The sequence below is a fragment of the Drosophila willistoni genome, assembly GCF_018902025.1.
Source record: "Drosophila willistoni isolate 14030-0811.24 chromosome 2L unlocalized genomic scaffold, UCI_dwil_1.1 Seg72.1, whole genome shotgun sequence".
In the NCBI taxonomy this organism is placed as follows: Eukaryota; Metazoa; Arthropoda; class Insecta; order Diptera; family Drosophilidae; genus Drosophila; species Drosophila willistoni.
Genome location: NW_025814049.1, coordinates 1,324,803 through 1,347,972, shown reverse-complemented (window position 1 = coordinate 1,347,972; position 23,170 = coordinate 1,324,803). Strand labels below are relative to the sequence as shown.

The window sequence follows — 23,170 nt, the reverse complement described above, 5'->3', positions numbered from 1 at the left end:
ATTACAGGCCAAACAGATAATGGAACAATTTTTCTTTTTTCATATACATACATTTATATATTTAATCGGAAAGTTAAGAATATCAAGCCCCACCGTCTATAAAAAAGGAATTACAACGAAATGTTATTTTGTAAAAAATGGAAAATAGAAATGCCAATTACATTATTACACACAAACATTCTCTGTGTGTGTGTTTTGTGATTGTTCGAACATTATCAACTTAGCACATTAACAAAAAATTTACTACAAATTTGTATATATAAAAAAAACATCGCATCCATTTCCTTCTTCTTCACTCATTTGCTTCCTCCTACTTGGCCTGGCCAAAGAAATATTTATAGAAGAGCGTAGCCACCAGACATAGAACCAAGGGCAGGACCCACGATTTAATTGAACTCTCCTCTGACTGATTATCTGTACTCCAGGTGGGCTCTGACTTTTGGGCCACATTAGTCCTTTCGCTTTCGACAAGTTCTCCAATTTTGTATTTACGCATCATTTCGCGGGCATCGTTGCTATGGCCAACATCCTCAAAATTCTCGGTGGCATCTTTGCCAGCCTGTTCGATCAGTACTTCCTCACCGCCGGGATGCTAAACCATGGAAAGAAAGACACAAAACAAAAGCAAATAAGAAACTTGAATACATTGAATAATTGTTTAGGGATTTGGAATAGAGAGTGGGGGAGGGAACCAGGGATTGGTCTAGGCGTCATGCAAATGATCGGCAGACTGACCGTGAAATCTCAAGAGGAATACATCAATAAAACATGACAAATCAGCCGAAGGTATGAGACAGAAACAAAAAGACAGATAAAAATAGCAACAAAACCGAAATGTATGACGTTTGTTTAATGCGATTTTTCCCCCGCCCAAGTTGAATCGGAAACTATTATCGGTTGTTCTATTCTGATAAAAATGTGTCTTCATTTTATATCAGTTGTTCCATTTTGATAACCATTTGCTAGTGATATCTTTATCATAGAAGTAAACCGAAATGTAAGACGCTTAATTTAACACCGCTTATTATCGGTCTAATATTGGAAAATCGCGTTAATATTGGTTTGAATCCGAATCGGTAATTGGTAAATAAAACTATTTTGATAAACATTTCTCTTCTTATGTTATTATAAAAGCAAACCGTTATGTAGTTTAGTTATTTAAAAGGAACTAAAACCTGATCATTTCAGGTAAAACCCATTTTATTTGAAAACAATTTGTGAATTGGAAAGTATGCATTGTATCATGAACACGAACCGAAATGTATAAGAGTTATTTAATTGTGCATCTTAAACTCTTCTTTTCGATATTCTTATCCGTTGTTCTATTTTTATTCCATTTGCGAGTGAAGTATTCAAGCTATCATGCAAGTAAACCGAAATACATATATAGTAGAAGGGAGGGTATATTCCTTTCGCTTTACAGTTTTTGGTTTTATCTTTTTTTTTACTTTAATAAACATTCTTAAGTTATTAAGTCTTCATATACTCTTTCTGTCAACTGCTAGAATAAGCACCAATTCATTTGGTTAAATCGGTTGTTCCATTTTCTTTAATCCATTATAAAAATCATACCGAAATGGCTAAGGGTTACTTCTAGGGTTCTCTAGACCTCGATTGCTAAAATCAGCAAGGTTGTTTTATTTGTTGATTACAATTGTATCATATCAGTGTGGAATCACTTCATGTTATCATGACTAAAGAGAATTCAAGTTCCTATCGTTTTCATGGTAGTCATGAAATTTCGACTAAACATTGTTAAGAAACATCATCCTTAGGTTTGAATTATTTACTATTAGTTTTTTTTAATTATAGAATTTTGCCTCATAATGGTGAGATGACTGTTTTTTTACCGGCTTATTGCGGTCTTATCAGGAGAAAGCCCAAACACACAAAGAGTAGAGAGCGCGGGGGCGTGGTGTGTGTTAGAGCTTTGAGATAAGCTAAATGACCTGCAGAAGGGGGCAAAGGAAGTGATAATAATGCGTTTAGAACAATGCAATTACATAAGAATGGGATAGAAATAGAAAGACAAAAAAAAAAAGGAAGAGACGGAGATAGAAAGCCGCCAAGTCATATGCAAATGTTTAACCATTTTGACCCGTTTCTTGCGTAGCAAAGTGTCTTGACAAAAAAATTTCACGACACAACGACGTAAGACTTTCTCACACAGACACAAATAGGTAGATATGTGTGTGTGTGACACACTACTAGAAACTTCCATAGCAAAATGTGAATCAATGAAACCATCAGCCATATGCAGGCAGGTTCAGAGGTCAAAGTACACACACACACACACACACAGAAACACACGAAGAGCATAAACAAGGTTAATCCACGTTCTCTCACTCTCCCCTCAAACTACGTCGTCACGTCATCTCGCCCGTATCAGATCTCAATTCAGACCTATTAAGAAAAAAACTAGTCAAGTCGCAATGATAAGACAATTTTATAAGTTCCACCTCTAACGCCCAGATTTGTTGATGAATCTCTTGGATCGAACGCCGAGAGGTGAAGCAAGGTGGGTGGTTGTGGGAAGGGCAGCATGTGTTCTCACCTCATTCAGAAATTCCGTCACATCGTAAATATTATTGTGTATGAGTAGCCAGGTGTCCTTATTTGAATTGTGTTTAGCCACCTCGGCACGCGTATATGTTTTCTGTTCGTCGGCCGACATTTTCTTTTTTGGTCTATCACTTGTTGATTTGTTGCGCGTTGACTAATTTGTGTGGAAAAAAATTTTTATATTTGTTGTTTTTATGTTGACTAACACTTGTACAGCAAATTTAATGTGTGTGGTTTGCAGCGAAAGCGAAGCGAATTCGTGTTACCAACACTTGCCCAGTTCAGACAAGGCGAATCCAAGTTTTACTCCTTTTGCAATCAATCGATAAACGATAGGTTTTGCTCCGGAATGTCGATTAACCGATAGGCGTTGCTCCGGAATGTCGATTAACCGATAGGTTTTTTACAAAACTAGAATCGAGTGGCAATTCGATAGTCGATAACATTTTAACTGTTCGAACTAGTTCCACTCACTTTTTAAGCGCGCGCTATTAGATCAATTTCAAAAAGCAAACATTAATTTCCCTTATTACAGCATGCGCATGCTCGCTACTTATATTTACACTTACATGTTGGGAAAAGCATTTGCATTTACAAAGGAGACTTCAAAGTCAAACGTATCCTGCTGCCTGCTGCCTCAATACGCGGTGCGGCTGTGGTCCTTCATAAATAAGAATTAAACCACATTGTGAAAACATACAATTTTGCACGGAAAGAACATAAAAATTAAACTAAAAATAAAATTGAAATAAAAGAATAAATAAATAAACTAAAGTTAACAGTAACAATATTGAAATTTTTTAATAACAAAGACAAAATAAGATTTTTGAGAGACAGCAAGGAAAAATAGAACTAAAGTTTTAACACATTTTTTATACAAGGGTAAGTTATTACGCAATTTGTAAAGAAAACTTTTTCATATGGACGACGGTTAAGCATTTTTTTCGGCCTTTCTTTGGGTATATATTTTAATCAGGTGCCATGGCATGGCATTTGGCACGTAGTCCTTGAGGTAACGCAGGACATTTTGCTGCGTAATATGTGAAAGGGCGGTATATACAAACATCTATGTATACCAATTTAGAAAAAACAAGAGAGAGAGAGAGAAAGTTGACAATTTTGATTTTGATTTTGGTAAACAAACCCATCATCTTGATATCAATTAAAGTACCTTGTAAATACACGACACTAAACAAAAATCATTTGATATCAGCACCTGGAGATTCCCCCCCAGCGACACACTTCCAATCTCTCATCCAAAAAACACGATTTTATTTATTGTCTTATTTACTTTTAAAAAAATCGAATCGATTAATAAATTAATCAATAGAAAACAAGATTGTTAGATTCCCATGCGGATTGGGATCACCCTTAGACTCTGTGAGTGTGTGTGTGTGTGACTGGTTAGACAAAGAGACTAAAAATAGTTAGCAGAAGTGATTATCATAAAATTTAATGCTAAGTGTTCCACATACTGTGTACACTCGTCTTGCCAATCAATCATCACAATCGAATCGAAATTAGAATAATAAAAAATTTAAAAGTACAATTGACTGGAATTTGATCATTTAAGTGAGGCGAAACAAATGTTTTCAATTGACAAAATAAATTAATGTCAAAGCCAAAAATTGAACAAGTAATAAATAAACTACGCGCTTGATCTCTCATTCAAGCCAGAGGCAACTCCTTAATTGTTTTAAATTATGTCTTTCGATAAACAACAAACAAATTCAAGTGAATGTTTTCTTGTCGTAATATTTTGCATGTCTTTATGGCACTTTCACTTTATCCACTCCTTGGTATACAGCAGATGTTTCTCCATATCAGTTATCAGTTCTCTGCTAACTCCTGATTATATGTATGTATATATAAATGAGCAAATATGACCTCACACAAGAAAAGATTTATTTTATCACTTTTACTGCGTAAATATCAGATACAGATGCATATAATCCATATATGTGAAACAAAGACCAATTTCCGTCAACAGACAAAGGAAAGATACAATTTTTTTGTATTGTTTTTCTAGCCATATATGTACATACAGACAGTCTATCGATTAAGTTCACCTTCAACTATATAGGAGAATAACCTGATTCTTCCTTGCATTATGCCAGCAATCGGGGGGGAAAATTATAGAAATACATATCTTACTTCAAGAACGATATTTTAACTTCTAAGCTATTTAAATTTTAAAATCCAAGAACGATTGACCACTTACAAGTATTCTGAATACTCTAACTACTTTCTTAAAGCTTCTAGTTCAAAGAAAGATTTACTCTAACTTTTCATTACATTTATGTACATAATATATGGAGTATTTCGCTAGTCATTCCAAATGGTTCTAAATTATTATCCTTAAGTATATTTTCAAGTGAAGGCGTCTCTGTTTTTAAATGAATAAACCAAATTAACGTTTCCATCCTTACAATTCAGTTTAAACGCGATTCTTCATAGTGATAACTACTTTTAATGCCTAATAGCGGTTTTAAATAGTTAGCCGCGAACGTACTTTCAAGCTTCAAGTTTTCTAATGTGTTTCCGTATTGTCTTCAGGTATAGCCGATTATTTATCTCTCTTTAGTGTATTGTAAATACAGTTCGTTGGGTAATGCAATTACTTTAAATGAGTAATAGTAATTCTAAATAGTTAACCTGGAGTGTATATTTAAGTAAAGCGAGTTTTGTGGTTTCCTTTATCATTATATTTTAGTCCGAACCGACTTCTTGGTAGTATCAACTAATTCTATCAGTCAAAGTCGATTCTAATTGGTTGTTCTCCAGTGTATATCAGTAATTTTTGTTTTTTTATTAAAGTATTTATTCCTAGTTTTAACTACTTTGATGGATCATAGGCAATTCCAAATTGGATTATATCAGATTGTGTATATTGAAGACATATTTTAATTAGGTATAAACTGATTATGTATAAGTTGAATCTTGAGAAATTATCTGGATATTGGAGCTGCAAATACTTAAAGGCTTTCCAGTTGGTCTTCAATCACGCCTTTTTAGAACAAACAACTTTCTTAGATAAAAGACTATCTCAATTAAGAAACTTGTAAATTTTAACAACTGTTCATGCACAATTGTGGCCAACTGTACAATGTATCTCCGCATTCCGGTTGCTGCAACGGGCAACGGCTTCAGTTCCAGCTTCAGATACATAAGTACATAGTAGATGGACAAAGGAGGAGGGTTAGAGGGTGGGATGTAGGGGATTTAGAGGGATGAGGAGTGACGTTGAGAATGAAAAATGGAAATTGGGAACCTTGCAGTGCGCCGGCTCTCCGGTTTGCTATTCTCCCTGCCTGTTCTCTGTGTGTATATTCTCGATTCTTGGTTCAGGTCATGAAACGTGTGCGTGATTATCATGCCGTGTGCACGTGCTCACTCTGAGTGTGTTTGGAGAGTAAGAAAGAGACAGACAAACAGACAGAGAGAGAGAGTGAGAAAGAGAGGGAGTGTGAGTAAGAGACTTGTGTAAGTTTTTGTTGCTTGTTTGTTTGTTTTGGTTTTTCATCGAACGTCGAAACGCATTTCAATTACAAATTCATCAATGGAAACTTATAGATAGTTACATTCGATCTTTAATATCGCTTGGTACGTGACTAATAGGACATCCCTCTTTAACCTGACCCGCCCACTCTTTGGCAATTTTCCACACAGCCACACGCAGCATCCAATAAAGAAAAACGAAAATGTTGTTTGGCCTTCGTTTCGCTGCCTGGCAACGTCTTTTCGATTTTCTCTTGACCAAATTGAACTTTGTTTTGACCAGATAAATCTGTCACACGCGTTGGTCTAATGAAAGTGTTTTCCTTTTGTTTTTTGAGTTTTATACTTTTAATTTGTTTATGATTTTTATATGGCCTCCATTCCCGCCCCACCACCCACTGCCTCCCGCAACCGTCTCTGGGCCCCATGTTCCACTTGACTACTGAAGTTGATTCGTAAACAAAAAACCAAAACAACAATGAGTAGACGAATCGTTCCTACACTGACAGAAAATCCAAAAACCAAAAATAGCCATAAATTCTGGGTCTTAAAATATTTTAATTTAATTGCATTTCTCGTTGTAAATTTCATTTCATTTGGCCATGCAAATGTATATATACATATCCATGTATCCCCAATGTATATATAGTATGCATATATAATCTGAATTATATTTGTGTAGCCGTTACTCAATGTTCACGCTTAGTGCACGCATCCAGTGCGTGTGTGTGTGTGAATAAACAGAGGCGACAACAGTCTTCTCCAAAAATCGGTGTGCATATGCATATTTTTATCCAGTTCAGGTTGCTTAACTATTATCTAATAGTTTTTAGATTATTTGTAAAGAGTCGTATTTGAAAATTCTCATATAATATTCATTTGAAAACCTTTTAATGCTAATTTTGAGATTTGTTTTACGATTAAATCTTCTGATATTTCAATTTTCAAACAATTTGGAAAATAAATTTTGCCCTCGGAATAGTCTGTAGGTGTAGAAAATGAAAACTTTTTAGTATTTCTCTAAAGTTTTGTAGTTTTAAGACTAAATACTGTTCTTGTTTTGAGTTTATAAAAAGCATATACAATATTTCGACACTATTAAATTAGAAATTTTTCATTATTAATCTTTAAAATTGAACTTAAAACTTACCATAAGAAACTTTGTAAAATATTTCTTTGTAAATATTTCTATATTTCTAAATACCTCTTTTAGATTTCTGAGTTGTGAGAATAAAAATGTTTTAGTTTTCAGTTTAAAAAGTTTTCCAGATATTTTTGAATATTTTAAACATTTTAAATTGAAAACTTAACATTCATAATATTCCAAATTACCAAAATAAAGTTGTCTATATCTATTTGTTGTCTATATTTAGAAAATTTTGGATTTTGCAATTAAATATTATCCTGTTTTTTGTTTTTTTACAAAAGACTTTAAAAATTGGCTTTAAGACTTTAATAAGTTAGTGATATAGTCTAAATAATAGTAAATTAGTATTTACTTTTAAAATGGTGTCAAACTATTTGCCATTTAAGGTATTATTTTACATGTACATATACTTCATACGCGCACTGTAAATGTATCTGTATCTGTGAGCTTTTGTTGTAGTTGTTGCCGTTCGCCGGCTTGAATTTTTTTTTTGTTTTTTTGCTTTTTAGGCGACGCATCGCTGGGGAAACATTTTAGTTGTTCTTTGGAAGTGAAGTGCGCTGGTCAGAAAACAAAACGAGACAGAGCGAAAAAACAAAATAAAATAAACGCACAAAGCACAATTAAAGAAAAATCTGTGAAAGAAAAAAAAACAAATTTTACAACAAAAGAGACAAAAGCAAAGTGTGTTAACGAAAAATCCTTGCTAAAAATAAGCCAAAAATAAGGCCAAATGATATCATTGTCATAAACAAATACAAAATTTTTGTAAAACAAATTCAAATTCACCAAAAACAAAAACAGAAAAAAAAAATTGATCAATATGCCCGTTGAAATTTTTAATCAACAACAACAACCGCACAATTTGCTTAGTTCAATAAGGTAAATCATTAATTAATTGATTTTTATTGAATTTTCCAATTGCTGGCCATAAATTTTTATGTTAGTTGCTTAGGAGGGCTTCCCCCGGGAATAAAAAAAAGAAATAATTAACATGAAATGTGCAAGTGATTTGAATTTTCGTGCTAGACGCTATTGACATGGAATAGATAGGGATTATTTATATCTAGTTCGAGTTCTTATCAGCTTAATTGAAGTGCTAGACATCTTTTTTGTTTTATCTATACGATATCGAACGAACCGTAAATTATATAGCCATTTCCGACAATAACTAATTAAAGGCCAAGGGCCAATACTCCACTACGAGTTCAAAGAGTCTGGTTAAAGTGAAAGGATCAATAGAATCAATATCCATAGAATCAATAATGAGTCATTAATATTTATAGATAATACTTTCAACTTCCAAGTGACAAAATACCATTTAATTTAGCAAGTATAACGAAGACAAATTAATTTCATTAACTTGGTATAATTATTTTTAAGATCAATATGCTTATAATGTGAGAATTAAAGGAAAATAATAATTTATATCTCATTTGATATCTTTTCGGAACGTTTTTAATTGGGAAATTCGGGTATAGTTTTAAATTTAAGGTAATTTCTAAAAAATTGTGTGATTAGAGCTTAAAATTTAATGTTTCTAAAATGGTCCATTGATCTAGATTTAGAGTCTAACATTTGAAAACATTTTAAGGAGATTAATTTAATTTTAAATAAATCAAAAGAGTAATAAGTAACATAATAAAAAACATATTTCAAAAATGGTTAAAATATTTTCGATTTTTTAGAGTAGTGCAGAGAAAGATATTCGTGCGAGTTTTACTCAATTTAAATGGGATTCTTTTAAAGAATTCTCCAATATTAAAGTAATATGAATACAATTTAGGTTTGACTTTTGTTGTAACATGAAAAATAACGAAAAACCTACAAGATACATATGTATGTATATTTTTTTCCCGAATCAAAGTCCACATCAAGAAAGTAGACGAAACAAATATAACATCCAACTTAGAGTTTTATACACTTTAATTTACAGTCTACTTTTGTAATAAAAGAAAAAATGTCGAAGAATTTTTTAGATATTTAACTAAGGAAGTAAATTTTGAAGCAGATTTTTGGTTTTTAACTTCTTATCAACAGACAAGTCAAGTTTTTGTAAATTTTACATGTTTTTTTTTTGTCGCGTTTTATTTGAGTTAATTATTCTCATTGTACTGAGGTAACTTCCGGCATATAATGACAGCCTAAATTAATTAAAAGTCTAAGTGTGAGACTTTTCCACAAAAAGCTGAGTTGACTACTAATAGATTCTAAGATTTTCATCAAAATAAACGAATTAACTTTTTAGGTGGCAGTCCTCGGTAGATGAGTTGGCTAAGTGGCCCAGTCATTTAGTCAACTGAACAACGAGGATCCGGGTTCCAATCCCAGGCTAGTGTATGGATGTAGTTTTTGTCTAAGCCGAAGGCCTTAGTACCCAGTGCTTGTAAAATATAGTTAGGTTGATAGTTTATAACTATATCCTATACTTTCATAATAATAATAATAATAATAATAACTTTTTAGGTATTGCCTTTTTAAATTTAAGAGAGTTTTTAATGGATTAGTTAACAAAAGACTTCTAATAAAGAACTCCTTTTGATTAAGAATCACGATTAACACAATAAACAAAAAAAAACAAATCTTTTAGTCACTTGAGCGTATTTTATTGATCGTATTATATTGATCGTCAAATAGATAAAATAACTTCCACTATAAAGATTTACAGAGTGAATTAGCAAGAAGACTTCGTGAGATGTAACTTTCCTACAATTAAATAAATAAAATAATAATTAAATTCTAAGTAAGAAAAGAATAATGTATTTATTTATTGATTATATCCGGCATATATTTTCAATATATTGAGAGAGAGAGACTTTTCCAAACTTTTTCCAAGTAGAATGAGAGCCTTAACAAAATTGACCTTTAATTTAAGTAGTTGGTGTCACTATAATCAACACTTAACTCGAGCAACTCCTCCACTCCTAACGACTAGAAATCATAAATAAATATTTACAACGAAATAAAAAACAACAAAAAAATGTTGTTGGCATTGAAGTAAAAGATTAACGTTTACATAGGAATGAGAACGAGGGGCATTGAACATTGAAAAAATAATAACAAAATAGAACAAGAATACGATAAGTAAGCAATAGAAGCACAAAAAAACAAGATATAGATACAGAGAATATATGTATGTTGGAATGGGATATGATGACCTTCATTTACCTTTTTGATGGGCCGTTGAATGAACATTTCAAGAAGTCATTGTTATTAATAATATTGTGTTTTTCTTGAATCCCTTTTCAGCGGAACTCAAACAACAACAGATACCTCGTTTTCCTTGCCGTCAGCTGCTAGTTTGCCGCCGACAGATCCACATCATCCACATCACAGCAGCAACATGAACAAATTGTGCCGTCAAGTGTCAATTGAGTCACCCGGACCGGGTGCCAAGAACTGCGTCTTTAACTTTTTTGTACCCATCGAGGATACACCGCCCTTGGGTGCACGTATCAGGATTGTGTGTGCCGGCGCTTGCTATAGTCGTCGTGGACGTTCGAATTCGATAACAAGCATGTCATCGGTATCTTCGGAATTGAGCGATTATTGTCCATCCGTGACATCGATAACATCGATATCATCGCCAGCCCATCAGGGCATACGTGAGGGCTCCTTTTTCCCAGGATTCGAAGTGGCTGGAGTTATTGAGTCCTTGGGATCGGAAATAACAGAGGCCAACAATTGTGGCCTGAGCATTGGACAAAGGGTTATTGTATATCCCTTTGATGATACACCAGCTGGTTATGCTGAACTTATGGTGGTGCCCGATTTAAAGCACATTGTACCCATACCCGACAGTCTGGCCATGGAAGTGGCGGCCATGCTGCCAACTGGAGCACTTTTGGCCATGAATGCCGTTTTCAAAGCTCAGGCAGTTGTCACACAGATCCTGCAACAGCGGGCCAGCTCAGAGCCGAAGAGAAAATGCAAAATCCTAATTGTCGGCACCGGAGGACTTGCCCTTTGGGCTGTGCGTATTGCTTCCTATCATTTTGCTTCCAATGGAGCTGATAATGTGGACATCACAGTGGCCAGCTTGAGGGACGAGGGTTTCCGTCTGGCCACAGAGATCAAGAAGTAAGTAAAAAATCATGAAATGTGATTGAGACTCTCAACTTACCCTTCATTTGTTTTCTCTTTGCAGCGTCAGTGTGGTTCAGTGGAATGAATGTCTATACGAACCACAGCTCATTGAGCGCACCAAGGATGTGTGCGGTGGTGCCGTGGATGTGGTCATTGATTTTGGCACCACCTCAAGAAGTCTACATCGTTCCATGCATTGCCTGTCCAAGGGCGGTGTTGTTCTTATTAGCGATGAAGTTGCCGAGAAATTGCTACCAAAATTCTCACGTCTATCGAATGAATATCAACAGGAAATCATACCCATTTCGAATGGCACAGCCGAACAGTTGGCCGATCTGGTCCAGCTGGTGGCCAACAAAAAGATTGAACCACCACCACATTCGGTATTCCCCTGCGAACAGGCTGCCGAAGTTATACAGAAATTGTGCAATTCCGAAATACCTGGACGGGCCATTCTACGTTTCCATGATATCGAGTAGAGGGCGGACGGATGAATTAGAGTTGAGTGTGGAGTCCATCATCATAAATGAACTCATTCACTATGGTTATATCTCTGTTAGTTTTACACAAACCCAAAAAAAACAAAACAAAAAATGGACACAAACTCTCTCTTCGCGCATTAGTTTGTATGCCCCAGTAATTAATCCCAAATCCAGTCAGTCTACTCATTTGTTAGGCACTTTTAATTAGTATTATGTATATATATATAGATTGTGATTGACTTTTTATTTTGTAAGCAAACCTTATATTTTGGCAAATACCCACAAAATGCCCCAAATGATAACAAAAAAAAAGAAATGAGATTAGATGCAAAAATTATTTTATGATTTGTTTTCTTTGTTTCATTTTTTTTTCAAATTATTTATAATAATTTCTGATCAGCCGAAACAGAAAATGAAAGTAAAGAATAAATGTTATGCATATATATCTAATATTTATATATATTAAAAAAGAAAAAACCAAGATGGAAAATAATTTGTTACGCATGCGATGCAAAAATGTTTCGATTGAATTCGCTTTGATGTTTGTACTCATTATGTGTGCCCCCTCTCTCTACATTATATTCTACTATTCATGAATAATAAAACAAACCAGAAAATTGCATTAAATGTATGAGGAAAACTTGGTCATGATTTTTTAAACGAAAGTGATTGAAAAACATTTTGAAGCTTATTAGATTTAATAACGTATTTTTTCCTAAATTTATTGACCGTTACTTCCTATCGACTAAAATCCGCTAGATAGCACCGATAACATATCGACAAAATAGTAGCTTGAAATCAGCTGAAATTTATTTGAGTGTTGAAAAACGTTTCAATTTTTAGTGCTGCATAATGTTTGACTTTGAATTCGCGCCAAAAGATATAAACAGCGCGGCAAGCTGATGAATTGACCTATTTTCTTTAGAATATTTGCTGACAAAATAAAAAATAATTTTTGACGACAGCGACTACGCGACACCAATAACTACTATGGTTAATAAAGAGAATGTGTTTGACCAGCAGGTGAAGTGGATTGGTAGCGGTAGCAACGAGCCAAAGCAAACTGTTAAAAATTTGGAGCACAAAAACGTGTATTTTTATGAGAAGTGCATTTACGGACCTTTAACCTTGACTGTGGGCGATTATATATTGGTGTCCAATGCAGATGCTGCTGAGCCGGATACAGTGGATGGCTGTGATATAGCCAGAATACAATATCTCTACGAATTGCGGGAATTGACCGATCGTCAGTCTTGTCGAGCTATAGTTCAGTGGTATTCTCGGCCTCAGGCTATACCCCACAAGGAATTCGATGCGGATGACATAGCCATTGATTTCGCTACAGAAGTAATTGAAGAGCATCGTCCCTATGATAACGACGTGGCATTGGGAGCCATCTATCGCAAGTGCATAGTCCTGGAAGGATCATCGCAACACAGTGCAGAGGAAATTATTAAGAAATATCTTAAGCATAGGGCTGCGCCCAGTTGTCCAATGTTTGTGACTCGTTATAAGTTTATCAAGGAAAAGAAATACTATCGTCTTGTCCCATTGGAAATCCACCTGGATGAAGGAGCCAAGAGTCAAGACGCTGGTGGGCCACGTCGTCCACGGCGTGCTTCAGTGGCCGCTGCAGCAGCCATTTCCCTGGAGTTCGTGGATTGCGAGAATAAAGTGTCGCCCATTAAGATTGTGGGTGGACGCAGTGTGGTCCGTTTGTCGGAGAAGAAATCCAAGCTAGGTGCTACTTCCGAGATTAACGCAAATTATTTGATGGCCTCCCCTTTGACTGAGAAGAATTCTAAAGTAGAGACTACACCCAAATCCCGAGCATCTGCTGCACGGCGTAACCTAAATCTAAGTTTAAATTCTACCAATGACTCGGACTGTGTCAATTATTCCATAGTACAGCAAACTCCCGATCCCAAAACGCCAAACAATGACATGAAAATAAAATTGAGAATCTCAGAGAGACGAAGATCAGTGCGTTTGGCTTCCCTAGATGGACTAGATGTTCAAGATCCTCTGGCTCTTGAGCCGGAAGTGCAGCAACCGGTGCAACGCAAACGTTTGGGTGTTTCCCAAGGTGATATCTATCACACGCCCACCAAAAAGCCCAAAGAGACTGTCAATCCTGCTGCCGCCGGCGATCTGACACCATCAACGCGCCGCAAGAGTATTCTAAAATCAGCCACCAGCCGTTTGGGTAAGTGTTTTCCTTCAAAATTAACAAACAGAGAAATATTCGTTGGTTTCATTTTGATTTCCTTCCAGCTGAGGGCACACCAAGACGCAGTATACAATTATCGAATATTGTGGAGCAGCGAGTCTTTCAAGATGATGAGATTATATCGACACCCAAACGGGCACGTTCGAAGAAAACAACTACCGCAGAGGAAGACAAGGAGTACACACCAAAGAAGACACCAACACGTTCAAGACGACTAAGCACGGCATCTGCTGCGGCTCCTGCAACACCAACACCATTGACACCATCACAGAAATTAAAGAAAATACGCGCTGGTGAGATTAGTCCCACTATGGAGCAGCGAAAGACTGATACGGCTAATCCAGATAAGGGCCGGAAATCCCAATTGCAATTGGCTCGAGAGCAACTCCATGTCTCCGTAGTGCCGCAAAGTTTACCCTGCCGTGAGAAGGAATTCGATAACATCTACAATTTCCTTGAGGGCAAAATTCAAGATCAATGCGGCGGATGTATGTACGTTTCCGGTGTGCCAGGCACGGGTAAAACGGCCACAGTATCCGGAGTGATTCGCACACTTCAGGGAATGACAAGGCAACGTAAATTGCCAGAGTTTGAGTTCCTGGAGATCAATGGAATGCGACTAACTGAACCCCGTCAGGCCTATGTGCAGATCTATAAACAATTGACAGGCAAAACCGTATCCTGGGAGCAAGCCCATACTCTGCTTGAGAAGCGTTTCACTACTCCGGCACCGAGGCGTATCACCACCGTGTTATTGGTCGATGAACTTGACATTTTGTGCAATCGGCGGCAAGATGTGGTTTACAATTTGCTTGATTGGCCAACTAAATCTGCTGCCCGTCTTGTGGTGATCACTATAGCCAACACCATGGATCTACCAGAACGCCTGCTAATGGGCAAGGTGACTTCACGATTGGGTCTCACTCGGCTCACCTTTCAACCGTATACGCACAAGCAATTACAGGAGATTGTCTCCGCCCGCCTGGGTCTGGCCGGATCAGAAGCTTTCAAGGGGGAGGCTGTCCAATTGGTAGCCCGCAAAGTGGCCGCTGTATCGGGTGATGCACGTCGTGCTCTGGACATTTGTCGGCGTGCCACAGAAATTGCTAAAGATTGTGTCACAATGTTGCATGTCCAACAGGCTCTGGCCGAGATGATAGCCAGTGCCAAGGTGCAGGCCATCAAGAATTGTTCACGACTCGAGCAGATTTTCCTCCAAGCAGTGGCCGCTGAGGTTACGCGCACTGGCGTTGAGGAGACCACATTTATGGGTGTCTATCAGCAGTTGGAAACAATTGCCGCCATAATGGGCGTGTCAACACTCCCACCACCTGGACGTGCTTTGCGTCTGTGCTCCAAATTGGGAGCCGAACGTTTACTCATTAGCGAGCCATCGCGTCATGATCTCTATCAGAAGATTCTGTTGAATGTTAGCACCGATGATATACACTACGCCCTAAGAGTGGAGCAACCAATGACAACGACTGTCTGCTAAACTGACCACCACTCAACAAATCGTCGAGATTTTTAGTTCTTAAGCTTTTGTTATTTATTACGCTCAGATGAAAGAAAACAATAGAGGCAATCCGAAAACCCACACATCAGCTTAGATTATGTAGAATTTCTGGTTCTTTGGTTTAATTTGTTGAAATAAGCATACATATACATATATATATATTTGTTTTAACTGTAATTTTTAAACAATTTTAAGTACAAACTCGTCATTAAAAATACTATGTAAAAGACAAGCACCGTGTAGCAATCATAGAGCACCTTGGGTGAGAACACAGAGTAGATGAAAAGATGATAACGAAAGCCGACCATCAGGCATAGATAGAATGCCACGGGTAGGACAATCAATGTGGCATAGAGTGGAACCACCAAGCTATCCGCTGCAGTTGAATAAGCCGGTTTCATTTGCATGATGCCAACACCACGCAAATCCGATGTGCGTAGTGTATGTATAATGAGGTAGAGAAAGGAATGTATTTCAGCGCCATACGTGTGAATGGTCACAAAGAGACCCACAATAACAGGATTATAGCTACTCTGACCAATGTAACCTGGTGTCAGATCAATTGTGGACAAACTATTTGAATTCCCTTGATAGAAATAAAACATGCGAGCCACAAAAATAGTCATCATAATCTTATAGACATGGACCAGACGTACAGAGAATTTGTGGGAGCTGCTGCTAGTGGCAAATGCATCGCAGAGTTTATATGTCTCATTGAGGGTAATTAGCAGCGTGGGCAATAAAACTATATTCCGGACATTGTATAGTAGAGCGGAGACCATAAGAGAGCACACCAAATTCGTTTGCATCAGCTGTTGGAGGACAAAACTTCTAGTCCAATGTGGTGGCGGATTCGTTTGTGGTAAAGCCTCACGATAACCCAAAACCAAGACTAAAGCAAAGCATATCCAAAAAGCCAACACTGTGGGCACCACCAAGCGAGAGCTGCCGAAAAGAAATTGTTAAATTTATAAACTTATTAGAAATCGAATGCTAACTTACGCCAAAAATTCCGAGATATTGATGAACTGCACTTGCCCATTGAGGCCACGGAATGCATAGATTATAGCAAAGCCCACTGCAGTGGCTACACTTTGGGCCGATTGACTGTATTTCCTTAATCTTGCCCAGAGAATAAACAATGAGAAAATCATCAAGGTGCTCTTAATGACGTGAAGTCTGTAGACATAACGCATAAGGATTAGCAGAAGGAGCACTACAAAGATTCGGCGATGTTGCCACAAGCAAGCTGAGGCAATCTTCGACAAATGCCGGCCATCCAATTCCACATTTGCTTTGGTAATGCGTCGTCGTAGGGTCCTCAGCGCGGTGAGCAAGATAAGAGTATTGCCTAAATAATACCATGTTCTGTACTCATACTCAATGAACGAGGATGAGCCCAGGGTGAAAGTGCGTATAGCATAGCATAGGAACAGAATCTTGGGCAGAGGTAGCGACAACTTTAGGCGACGTGGTGAATACAGACGTGGAAAGCTTGAGGGTGGCAAACTAATCTTTACCAAGGCTCTGACTATGTCCAGTCCCAAGTAAAAGGCTATAGATAGGGGAACGATCAAGAGTACACTGTACAGCATGGAGCTAGTCATAATGATGTTCATTAAATGACCAATCACAAGAAATACCAAGCTGGCTCCAATAGAAATAAGTAGCTGCAAGGCACGCACATTGTTCAGTTGCAATTGATCGGTTATATCCAAGAATAAAACGCTAAGCAACAAATGAAGAGAAGCCTGCAAAAGAGAAAGAGAATCAATGGGAAGCCTTTTTAAGGTGTTTACTTTAGTTTTCCTACCGTTGTAGTTAAACCCAAACCGAGGGCAATGAAACCATAATCAAATTTGATCAACGACTCGGATAGTAAAACGGAAATCTTTTCCGCCACTCGAATGTAATTCAATTTTGCTGTCTCATAATTGACCAAGCTAGAAGATTCAATTTCCTCCAAAATGACTTGCTTGTGCTTTTGAGTAGCCTCTTGATACCAGCCATAGTAATCAGTATTATGCACTTGATCATGGCCAAGTCTTACCCGTGCACGATTCATCAAGTGATGTGCATTATAGAAATAGGCATACAATTGCTGCTCTTTGCTCAGAGATTGCAACATCTCGGGAATGAGACAACCAATGGACATTGTGGGTATCTCAACAGACAGTAGAATCGATAAAGTGGGGGTCAAATCAATTTGGTTATAGCGATGCAGCTTGGAGCTGGATCTACAAAACGAAAAGCATAATAATCTCACGCAAGGGTATTTCTCAAAGAAATCCTACTTGGATTGGCTGCAGTTCTTGGAGTACAGGTAAAGGGGCACCGCTGTCTCTTGTGGAGTATTGCCGCCATGGCCACCACCATCCGCCATACCGTGATCTCCCGTTAGCATCAGCAGATAATTGGTCAAATTCTGCAAATACATTTGTCATTGGTATCCAACATCCTCCCAATATTCTCCCGTCACCTTATATTCTACAATACGTTTGACCACTTCATCCATTTCATTTAGTTTGGGGATAATCTTTGGGCTGGCATGGCTTTCCACATGTCCTATATGATCCAGGCCAAGATAATGCAAAACCATCAAAGTCCAATCAGTTCGTTTCAATTCCAAATTTAAAGATTCGGTGACCCGTTTATCGCCATCGTAGAAATCATTGACATAGAACGAGTCATTGTTGGCACGATGCCTGGTAAACTCGGTCGGAAATAGTTGTATCCAGGTGTGATCACCGGCAAAAGTGGCCACACGATTCTGCTTCTTCAGACGATGTAACAACGAATCATCCAGTTGCTCGGTATGACCCACATTCAACGCAATGTCTATGAAATTGGACAAGGTGCCGGTAGTGATGCTCTTCAGACGTGGCATGGTCACTGTGGGTATGTCCACATGCAGACTCAGTTTCTCGCATGCCCGTTCATAGGCAACCGGCATTGTTGTGGCATTGGGAAAATCCTCTCTCAAGGCGTCAATCACCAACAATATAAAGGAGTCATAGCTAGGAGGTGGCGGCTCCAATCTATATAGATAAAACCAAAACCCTTATCAATTGGTTTGATAAGCTCCAAGCATAGAACTTACTTGAGGCCATGGAGCACTTTCGGTCGATCACTTGGAATAGAGTTCTCCTTTTCAGCTGAAAATGAATACGAAGCCGGATAGAAACCAATGAGAAAGATTATAGATCCGCATAGGAAGAATGTCAGCATAAAGAATGTGTAGCCCAGGCGACTCTTGTGCTCCTCCATGGTTTTGCCTGGTACATTTGCAAACAGGAATTTGAAACAAGATTACAAGTAGAATTTGACGTCAAAATCACAGTTCGGTTAGTTATCGGTTTGCCTAGGAAACTCTATCGATATGCGCTCGATAAGCATGTTGTTATCGCATCGACAACAGACGACAGACGGACGTAAATGGAACAAAATCAAAAGGAATAATGGAAACTTGCGGCTATATTTGCGCTAGCAAGGATTATGAGAATTTCTATATGCGTTGTTCCCTCTGTTCCATTGACTTGGAGGCGTCAAGATGGCAGGAGTTTGTCTCGCATTTCCGAAACCTTCATATCGTGGTGGAATCGCCGCCATCTGAACCAGAGATTGAACCCAAAACGCAGGACCAGGATGCTACCGTAAATGAAATTCATGTGGAGGTGGTTAGTTTGGAGGAAATTAGTGAACTGGAGGAATTAATGAACGAGAATGTTACCTATGCAAATTTGATTGAGACAGATGAAGAGGAGGAGCAAAATCAGGTGGTCGAAATAGACGAACCCAAACAAGAGGAAGACGATGTAAGTGAATTGGAATTTGAGTCAATAGCTGAAGAAGACGAAGAAGAGGATGATGACGAGGATGGCGACTATGAACCGGATGCCGATGCCAATGCTCCAACAGATAACTCTCCATTATACAAGGTAAGAAGAATTCACAAACTGCAATTTCATAATGCCTGTCTCTTTTGATTTCTAGTTCAATCCGTCATTCTTTCGCCGTGATCCTCGTACTTTGACATTTATTGAGTTGTATGAAGCGCATCCGTGTCTTTGGGACTCCGCCCACTCTGACTACAAAGAGTCAAGTGTCTGTAAAGTGGCCTATCAGGAAATGATTCGAGACTTGAAGGAAAAGGCGTCTATTATTCTTAATGAACATTCCCTGATTGCGGCCATTAAGAAGCTACATCTGCAGTATAATACAGTGGAGAGGAGAGTACTTTGTGGCCAGATAAAAGACAATTCAGTGGCCTATACCCATTATACCAGTTGTGCCTATCTCAAAGCTAGCATGGATCAGCTGGAAGAGCAGAGAACCGGAAAGATACAGCTCGAATTTTTACAAAGAAATAGACTGACCACAGAACTGATTGATCTGTATGCCGGCTTTCCGCAATTGTACGATCCGCAGCATAGTGAATTCTCGAACATGAATTCTCGAAAACAAGCCTATGAAACCATGGCCAACGATTTGACGGTACCGGATAATTTGGATATTAATTGCGATGATATCTTTCGGGCAATTCAATGTCTACGAAAATGGTATTACAAGCGTACCAAACAACCCATCAATGCGTCCGAAAAATTCTACCAGGGCCTTTGCGTTTTCCTGCCGCCGAAACAATTTAAACAGCGATTGGTGTGCGAGATTTGTCAGCATGTCACCTACTCGGATAATGTTCTGCAGGCGCATATGTTCAAGGTCCATAATATTGGTGAATTGCCCTTTAAATGCCAGCTGTGTGATCGAAGTTTCATGGGACGGGGCGAACTGGCTACCCATGTCAAGAGATCTCACATTGGCAAGACGCACGAGTGCTCATACTGTGATCGGACTTTTGCTGTCCAATCGGATCTGAAGCTTCATATGCGGACACATACCAACACAAAACCGTATATTTGTGAGCATTGTGGCAAAGCTTTTCGACTGAGATCACAACTAAAGCAGCATGTCACGGCAATTCATACCAAAATTAGGGCCTTTAAGTGTACCATGTGTCCCAAGGACTTTCTCAAGAAGGTTCATCTTGTGGATCACATTAAGAGTCATTTAAATATACGCGATAAGATCTGTACCACATGTGGCAAGGGTTTCACAAGTTGTCATTCGCTCATTCGACACCGACAAATCCATGCGGAGGTCAAGAAATTTGCGTGCAAATTATGCGATTCCCGATTTGCCCAATTCGTTGGACTTAATTCGCATATGAAACGAACACACAATTTGTTACGCAACCCTAAAGCTGATGTGACTACAGAAGATGGAGAAAATGTGGATATTGAGTAAATTTTATCAAACAATAAAATGAAATTGTAATTTATTATTTAAGCATAAAACCTAACTTGTAATTTTCAAAAATATCACTATCAAGTAATAAATCTATCGATTAAAAAACATATATCGATAACCAGAAAATGACTATGTGGCAACGTTGATGAAATAACACTGTTTATTAAACAGCGCGTTATCATAAATAATGGAAATTCTATAAAATTCGGATATTATTGTCATAATGGAGGTGTGCGGGAATATAATGGTCAATAATCAATACACGGAGTTCCGTTTAAAATGCCTATACTGCAGCATTGAGAGCCAACTGCAGGATTGGGAACTGTTCATTCACCACGTTCACACCTCGCACTACACGGAGGAAGTCGATGAAGGTGTCGAGGGTGTCGTTTGGAGAGCTGGAGACGATGCCGTCGTAGATACAGATATCCAAGAAAAGTATGAGTTACCCATGGACATAATTGAAGAAGACGAGTTCTGGCAACATGATGAAGCAGAAAGGGAAACATTTGTGATGGAAGAGGCAGACCTCGATACGTCCGAGAATACAGAGCAAAAAACAATTATAGAGATTCGTGGAGAGCCGTCTATAGGTGAAATGTTGGGCTTTAGTGATGAGGAAGTGGTCCATACTGCAGAGAGTGCGAACGATGCGGTGGAGGATAATGCGTTCTTTGATGATGTGGCGGAGAAAACTGATACATATCCCACAAAGCTTAAAGCAGGACGTCCCCGTAAGAGATTTAAAATTGGACAAGTATTTAAGGTGAGCTAAGAAAATCTCATCCGATCCTTATTGTATAGAACAATTTTGGATTTCCAGCTTAAAATCAATTTTATACGCCGTAATCCTCGAGTCTTGCATTTAATTGAGGCATACAGAGAGCATCCATGTTTATACAATCCTTCTGATGACAATTACAAAAATCCTGAAGCGCGTAGCCAGGCATACGAGGTGATGATAAAACGCATGGATGACAAGGCCAATGTTTTGTTTACCGAGTCCGAGTTAAAGAGATGTCTCAATCAATTGCATAGCCAATATATACTAGCTGGCGAGTCGGCAGCCAAGGGAAAACTTGTAGGTCTGGCTGCTCGCCATTATAAAAGATGTGAATTTCTCAAATCATTGCCATATACCGCAGTAAGCGATTTGGAGGACGAGGAAGATGGCAACGGCGATGGTGCAGAGAACAGCTCTCTGCTAGTGATAAAGCTCAACTTCAGGGAGCCCAATGTGCTGACAACTAAATTTATTCACTCCTATTCTAATCATCCCGAGCTTTATGATCCTTCTATAACCGAGTTTGGTTCGGTAGAAGCACGATCCCAGGCGTACATCAAAATGGCAGAGGATATGGCTCCCCTGGTAAAGGCCAATGAAACGGATGTCTATTTGGCCGTAAATAAATTACGCAAATGGGCCTATGAAGGCCTGCGTCGTCTCAAGTCGAAGGAACTGTTCAAGGCATGGTCCAAGCAGGAATTGAACCATCTGAAAATGTGCAATTTCTTGCCGCCAAAGGCCGAGGGTCAGGTCTTGTACTGCGATTACTGCTGCAAACGTTTCTATGGCGATTATATGTTGCGCGTCCACATTTATAAGCAGCACCATATAGGCGATTTGCCCTTCATTTGCTCGTATTGTCCACGGCGCTTCGATCGTCACAATGACATGGATCGTCACATCTTGCGGGCCCACTGCGAGAATGCCCTAAAGTGTGAATACTGTGACAAAACTTTTGCCATCAACAATGACCTAATGGCCCATCGGGCTTGTCATACGGGTCACAAGCCGTATGTCTGCGAAATGTGCGGCAAGAGATTCCGCCTAAAACTTCTTCTGGATCATCACATTAATGGTTTTCATTTAAATTTGCGTCCTTTTGTCTGCGATTTGTGCTGCAAAAGTTTTCGCAAGAAATTTGAACTTACCAATCACATCAAGGCACATTTGGATATCAGGGATAAAGTATGTGATCAATGTAGTGCTACATTTACCTGCCATTCGGCTCTATCTCGTCATCGCAGGATTGTTCACAAGGCTGCGCCGGCCCTTAAATATGTGTTGGAGGAGAACGATTAGAGATTAAACTATAAGAAAATTGGCTACAGAGACTTCCACATTAATCCTCATGAACTTTAAACATTAAGTTATTAGCTTGTTAGTTGTCCCCTTTTGGCGTGACATAAATCCTTAGATTTAGAAATCAATGAATGACTATTATTTTAATTTTTTTTTTTGTTTTTCAATAAATATCCTTATAATGATCCTTAAAACTTGTTTAATTTACTAGTCGATATTGTAAATGTCCAAAAGTATATCTATATAGTCAAATGAG

General features: G+C 38.1%; 6 protein-coding genes across 6 annotated transcripts; 4 read left to right on the top strand and 2 right to left on the bottom strand.

Annotated features, from left to right (window-relative positions):
• Window positions 1-123: 123 nt before the first annotated feature.
• On the bottom strand, window positions 124-2,764 carry LOC6637962 (cytochrome b5). The gene is made up of 2 exons (XM_002060946.4): window positions 2,555-2,764; window positions 124-592 (listed from the first exon to the last, which is right to left on the bottom strand). The coding sequence occupies exons 1-2, from the start codon at window positions 2,672-2,674 to the stop codon at window positions 311-313; spliced, it is 402 nt and encodes a 133-aa protein (XP_002060982.1). The 5' UTR covers window positions 2,675-2,764; the 3' UTR covers window positions 124-310.
• Window positions 2,765-8,016: 5,252 nt separating this feature from the next.
• On the top strand, window positions 8,017-12,218 carry LOC6637963 (zinc-type alcohol dehydrogenase-like protein C1773.06c). The gene is made up of 3 exons (XM_002060947.4): window positions 8,017-8,089; window positions 10,457-11,287; window positions 11,355-12,218. Exons 1-3 carry the CDS (start codon window positions 8,031-8,033, stop codon window positions 11,770-11,772), a joined length of 1,308 nt encoding a protein of 435 aa, XP_002060983.1. The 5' UTR covers window positions 8,017-8,030; the 3' UTR covers window positions 11,773-12,218.
• A 417-nt stretch (window positions 12,219-12,635) lies between these two features.
• On the top strand, window positions 12,636-15,753 carry LOC6637964 (origin recognition complex subunit 1). Its single transcript, XM_002060948.4, has 2 exons — window positions 12,636-13,981; window positions 14,050-15,753. The coding sequence occupies exons 1-2, from the start codon at window positions 12,766-12,768 to the stop codon at window positions 15,498-15,500; spliced, it is 2,667 nt and encodes an 888-aa protein (XP_002060984.1). The 5' UTR covers window positions 12,636-12,765; the 3' UTR covers window positions 15,501-15,753.
• On the bottom strand, window positions 15,612-18,876 carry LOC6637965 (GPI ethanolamine phosphate transferase 2). The gene is made up of 6 exons (XM_023182109.2): window positions 18,622-18,876; window positions 18,001-18,559; window positions 17,816-17,946; window positions 17,335-17,758; window positions 16,524-17,272; window positions 15,612-16,466 (listed from the first exon to the last, which is right to left on the bottom strand). Exons 1-6 carry the CDS (start codon window positions 18,786-18,788, stop codon window positions 15,689-15,691), a joined length of 2,808 nt encoding a protein of 935 aa, XP_023037877.1. The 5' UTR covers window positions 18,789-18,876; the 3' UTR covers window positions 15,612-15,688.
• A 43-nt stretch (window positions 18,877-18,919) lies between these two features.
• On the top strand, window positions 18,920-20,858 carry LOC6637986 (zinc finger protein 397). Its single transcript, XM_002060950.4, has 2 exons — window positions 18,920-19,459; window positions 19,515-20,858. The coding sequence occupies exons 1-2, from the start codon at window positions 18,980-18,982 to the stop codon at window positions 20,823-20,825; spliced, it is 1,791 nt and encodes a 596-aa protein (XP_002060986.2). The 5' UTR covers window positions 18,920-18,979; the 3' UTR covers window positions 20,826-20,858.
• A 129-nt stretch (window positions 20,859-20,987) lies between these two features.
• Window positions 20,988-23,077, top strand: LOC6637987 (zinc finger and BTB domain-containing protein 24). Its single transcript, XM_002060951.4, has 2 exons — window positions 20,988-21,594; window positions 21,652-23,077. Exons 1-2 carry the CDS (start codon window positions 21,052-21,054, stop codon window positions 22,912-22,914), a joined length of 1,806 nt encoding a protein of 601 aa, XP_002060987.1. The 5' UTR covers window positions 20,988-21,051; the 3' UTR covers window positions 22,915-23,077.
• The last annotated feature ends 93 nt before the right edge of the window (window positions 23,078-23,170 follow it).

Coding starts and splice junctions, on each gene's coding strand:
- LOC6637962 (XM_002060946.4), bottom strand. CDS start 2,674: ATGTCGGCCGACGAACAGAAAACATATACGCGTGCCGAGGTGGCTAAA. Junction 593..2,554: donor TGACGGAATTTCTGAATGAG/GTGAGAACACAT, acceptor TCCATGGTTTAG/CATCCCGGCGGTGAGGAAGT.
- LOC6637963 (XM_002060947.4), top strand. CDS start 8,031: ATGCCCGTTGAAATTTTTAATCAACAACAACAACCGCACAATTTGCTT. Junction 8,090..10,456: donor AATTTGCTTAGTTCAATAAG/GTAAATCATTAA, acceptor ATCCCTTTTCAG/CGGAACTCAAACAACAACAG. Junction 11,288..11,354: donor CTGGCCACAGAGATCAAGAA/GTAAGTAAAAAA, acceptor TTCTCTTTGCAG/CGTCAGTGTGGTTCAGTGGA.
- LOC6637964 (XM_002060948.4), top strand. CDS start 12,766: ATGGTTAATAAAGAGAATGTGTTTGACCAGCAGGTGAAGTGGATTGGT. Junction 13,982..14,049: donor ATCAGCCACCAGCCGTTTGG/GTAAGTGTTTTC, acceptor ATTTCCTTCCAG/CTGAGGGCACACCAAGACGC.
- LOC6637965 (XM_023182109.2), bottom strand. CDS start 18,788: ATGGAGGAGCACAAGAGTCGCCTGGGCTACACATTCTTTATGCTGACA. Junction 17,273..17,334: donor GTTTGGGTTTAACTACAACG/GTAGGAAAACTA, acceptor TCTCTTTTGCAG/GCTTCTCTTCATTTGTTGCT. Junction 16,467..16,523: donor AATATCTCGGAATTTTTGGC/GTAAGTTAGCAT, acceptor TCTTTTCGGCAG/CTCTCGCTTGGTGGTGCCCA.
- LOC6637986 (XM_002060950.4), top strand. CDS start 18,980: ATGGAAACTTGCGGCTATATTTGCGCTAGCAAGGATTATGAGAATTTC. Junction 19,460..19,514: donor ATAACTCTCCATTATACAAG/GTAAGAAGAATT, acceptor TTTGATTTCTAG/TTCAATCCGTCATTCTTTCG.
- LOC6637987 (XM_002060951.4), top strand. CDS start 21,052: ATGGAGGTGTGCGGGAATATAATGGTCAATAATCAATACACGGAGTTC. Junction 21,595..21,651: donor AAATTGGACAAGTATTTAAG/GTGAGCTAAGAA, acceptor TTGGATTTCCAG/CTTAAAATCAATTTTATACG.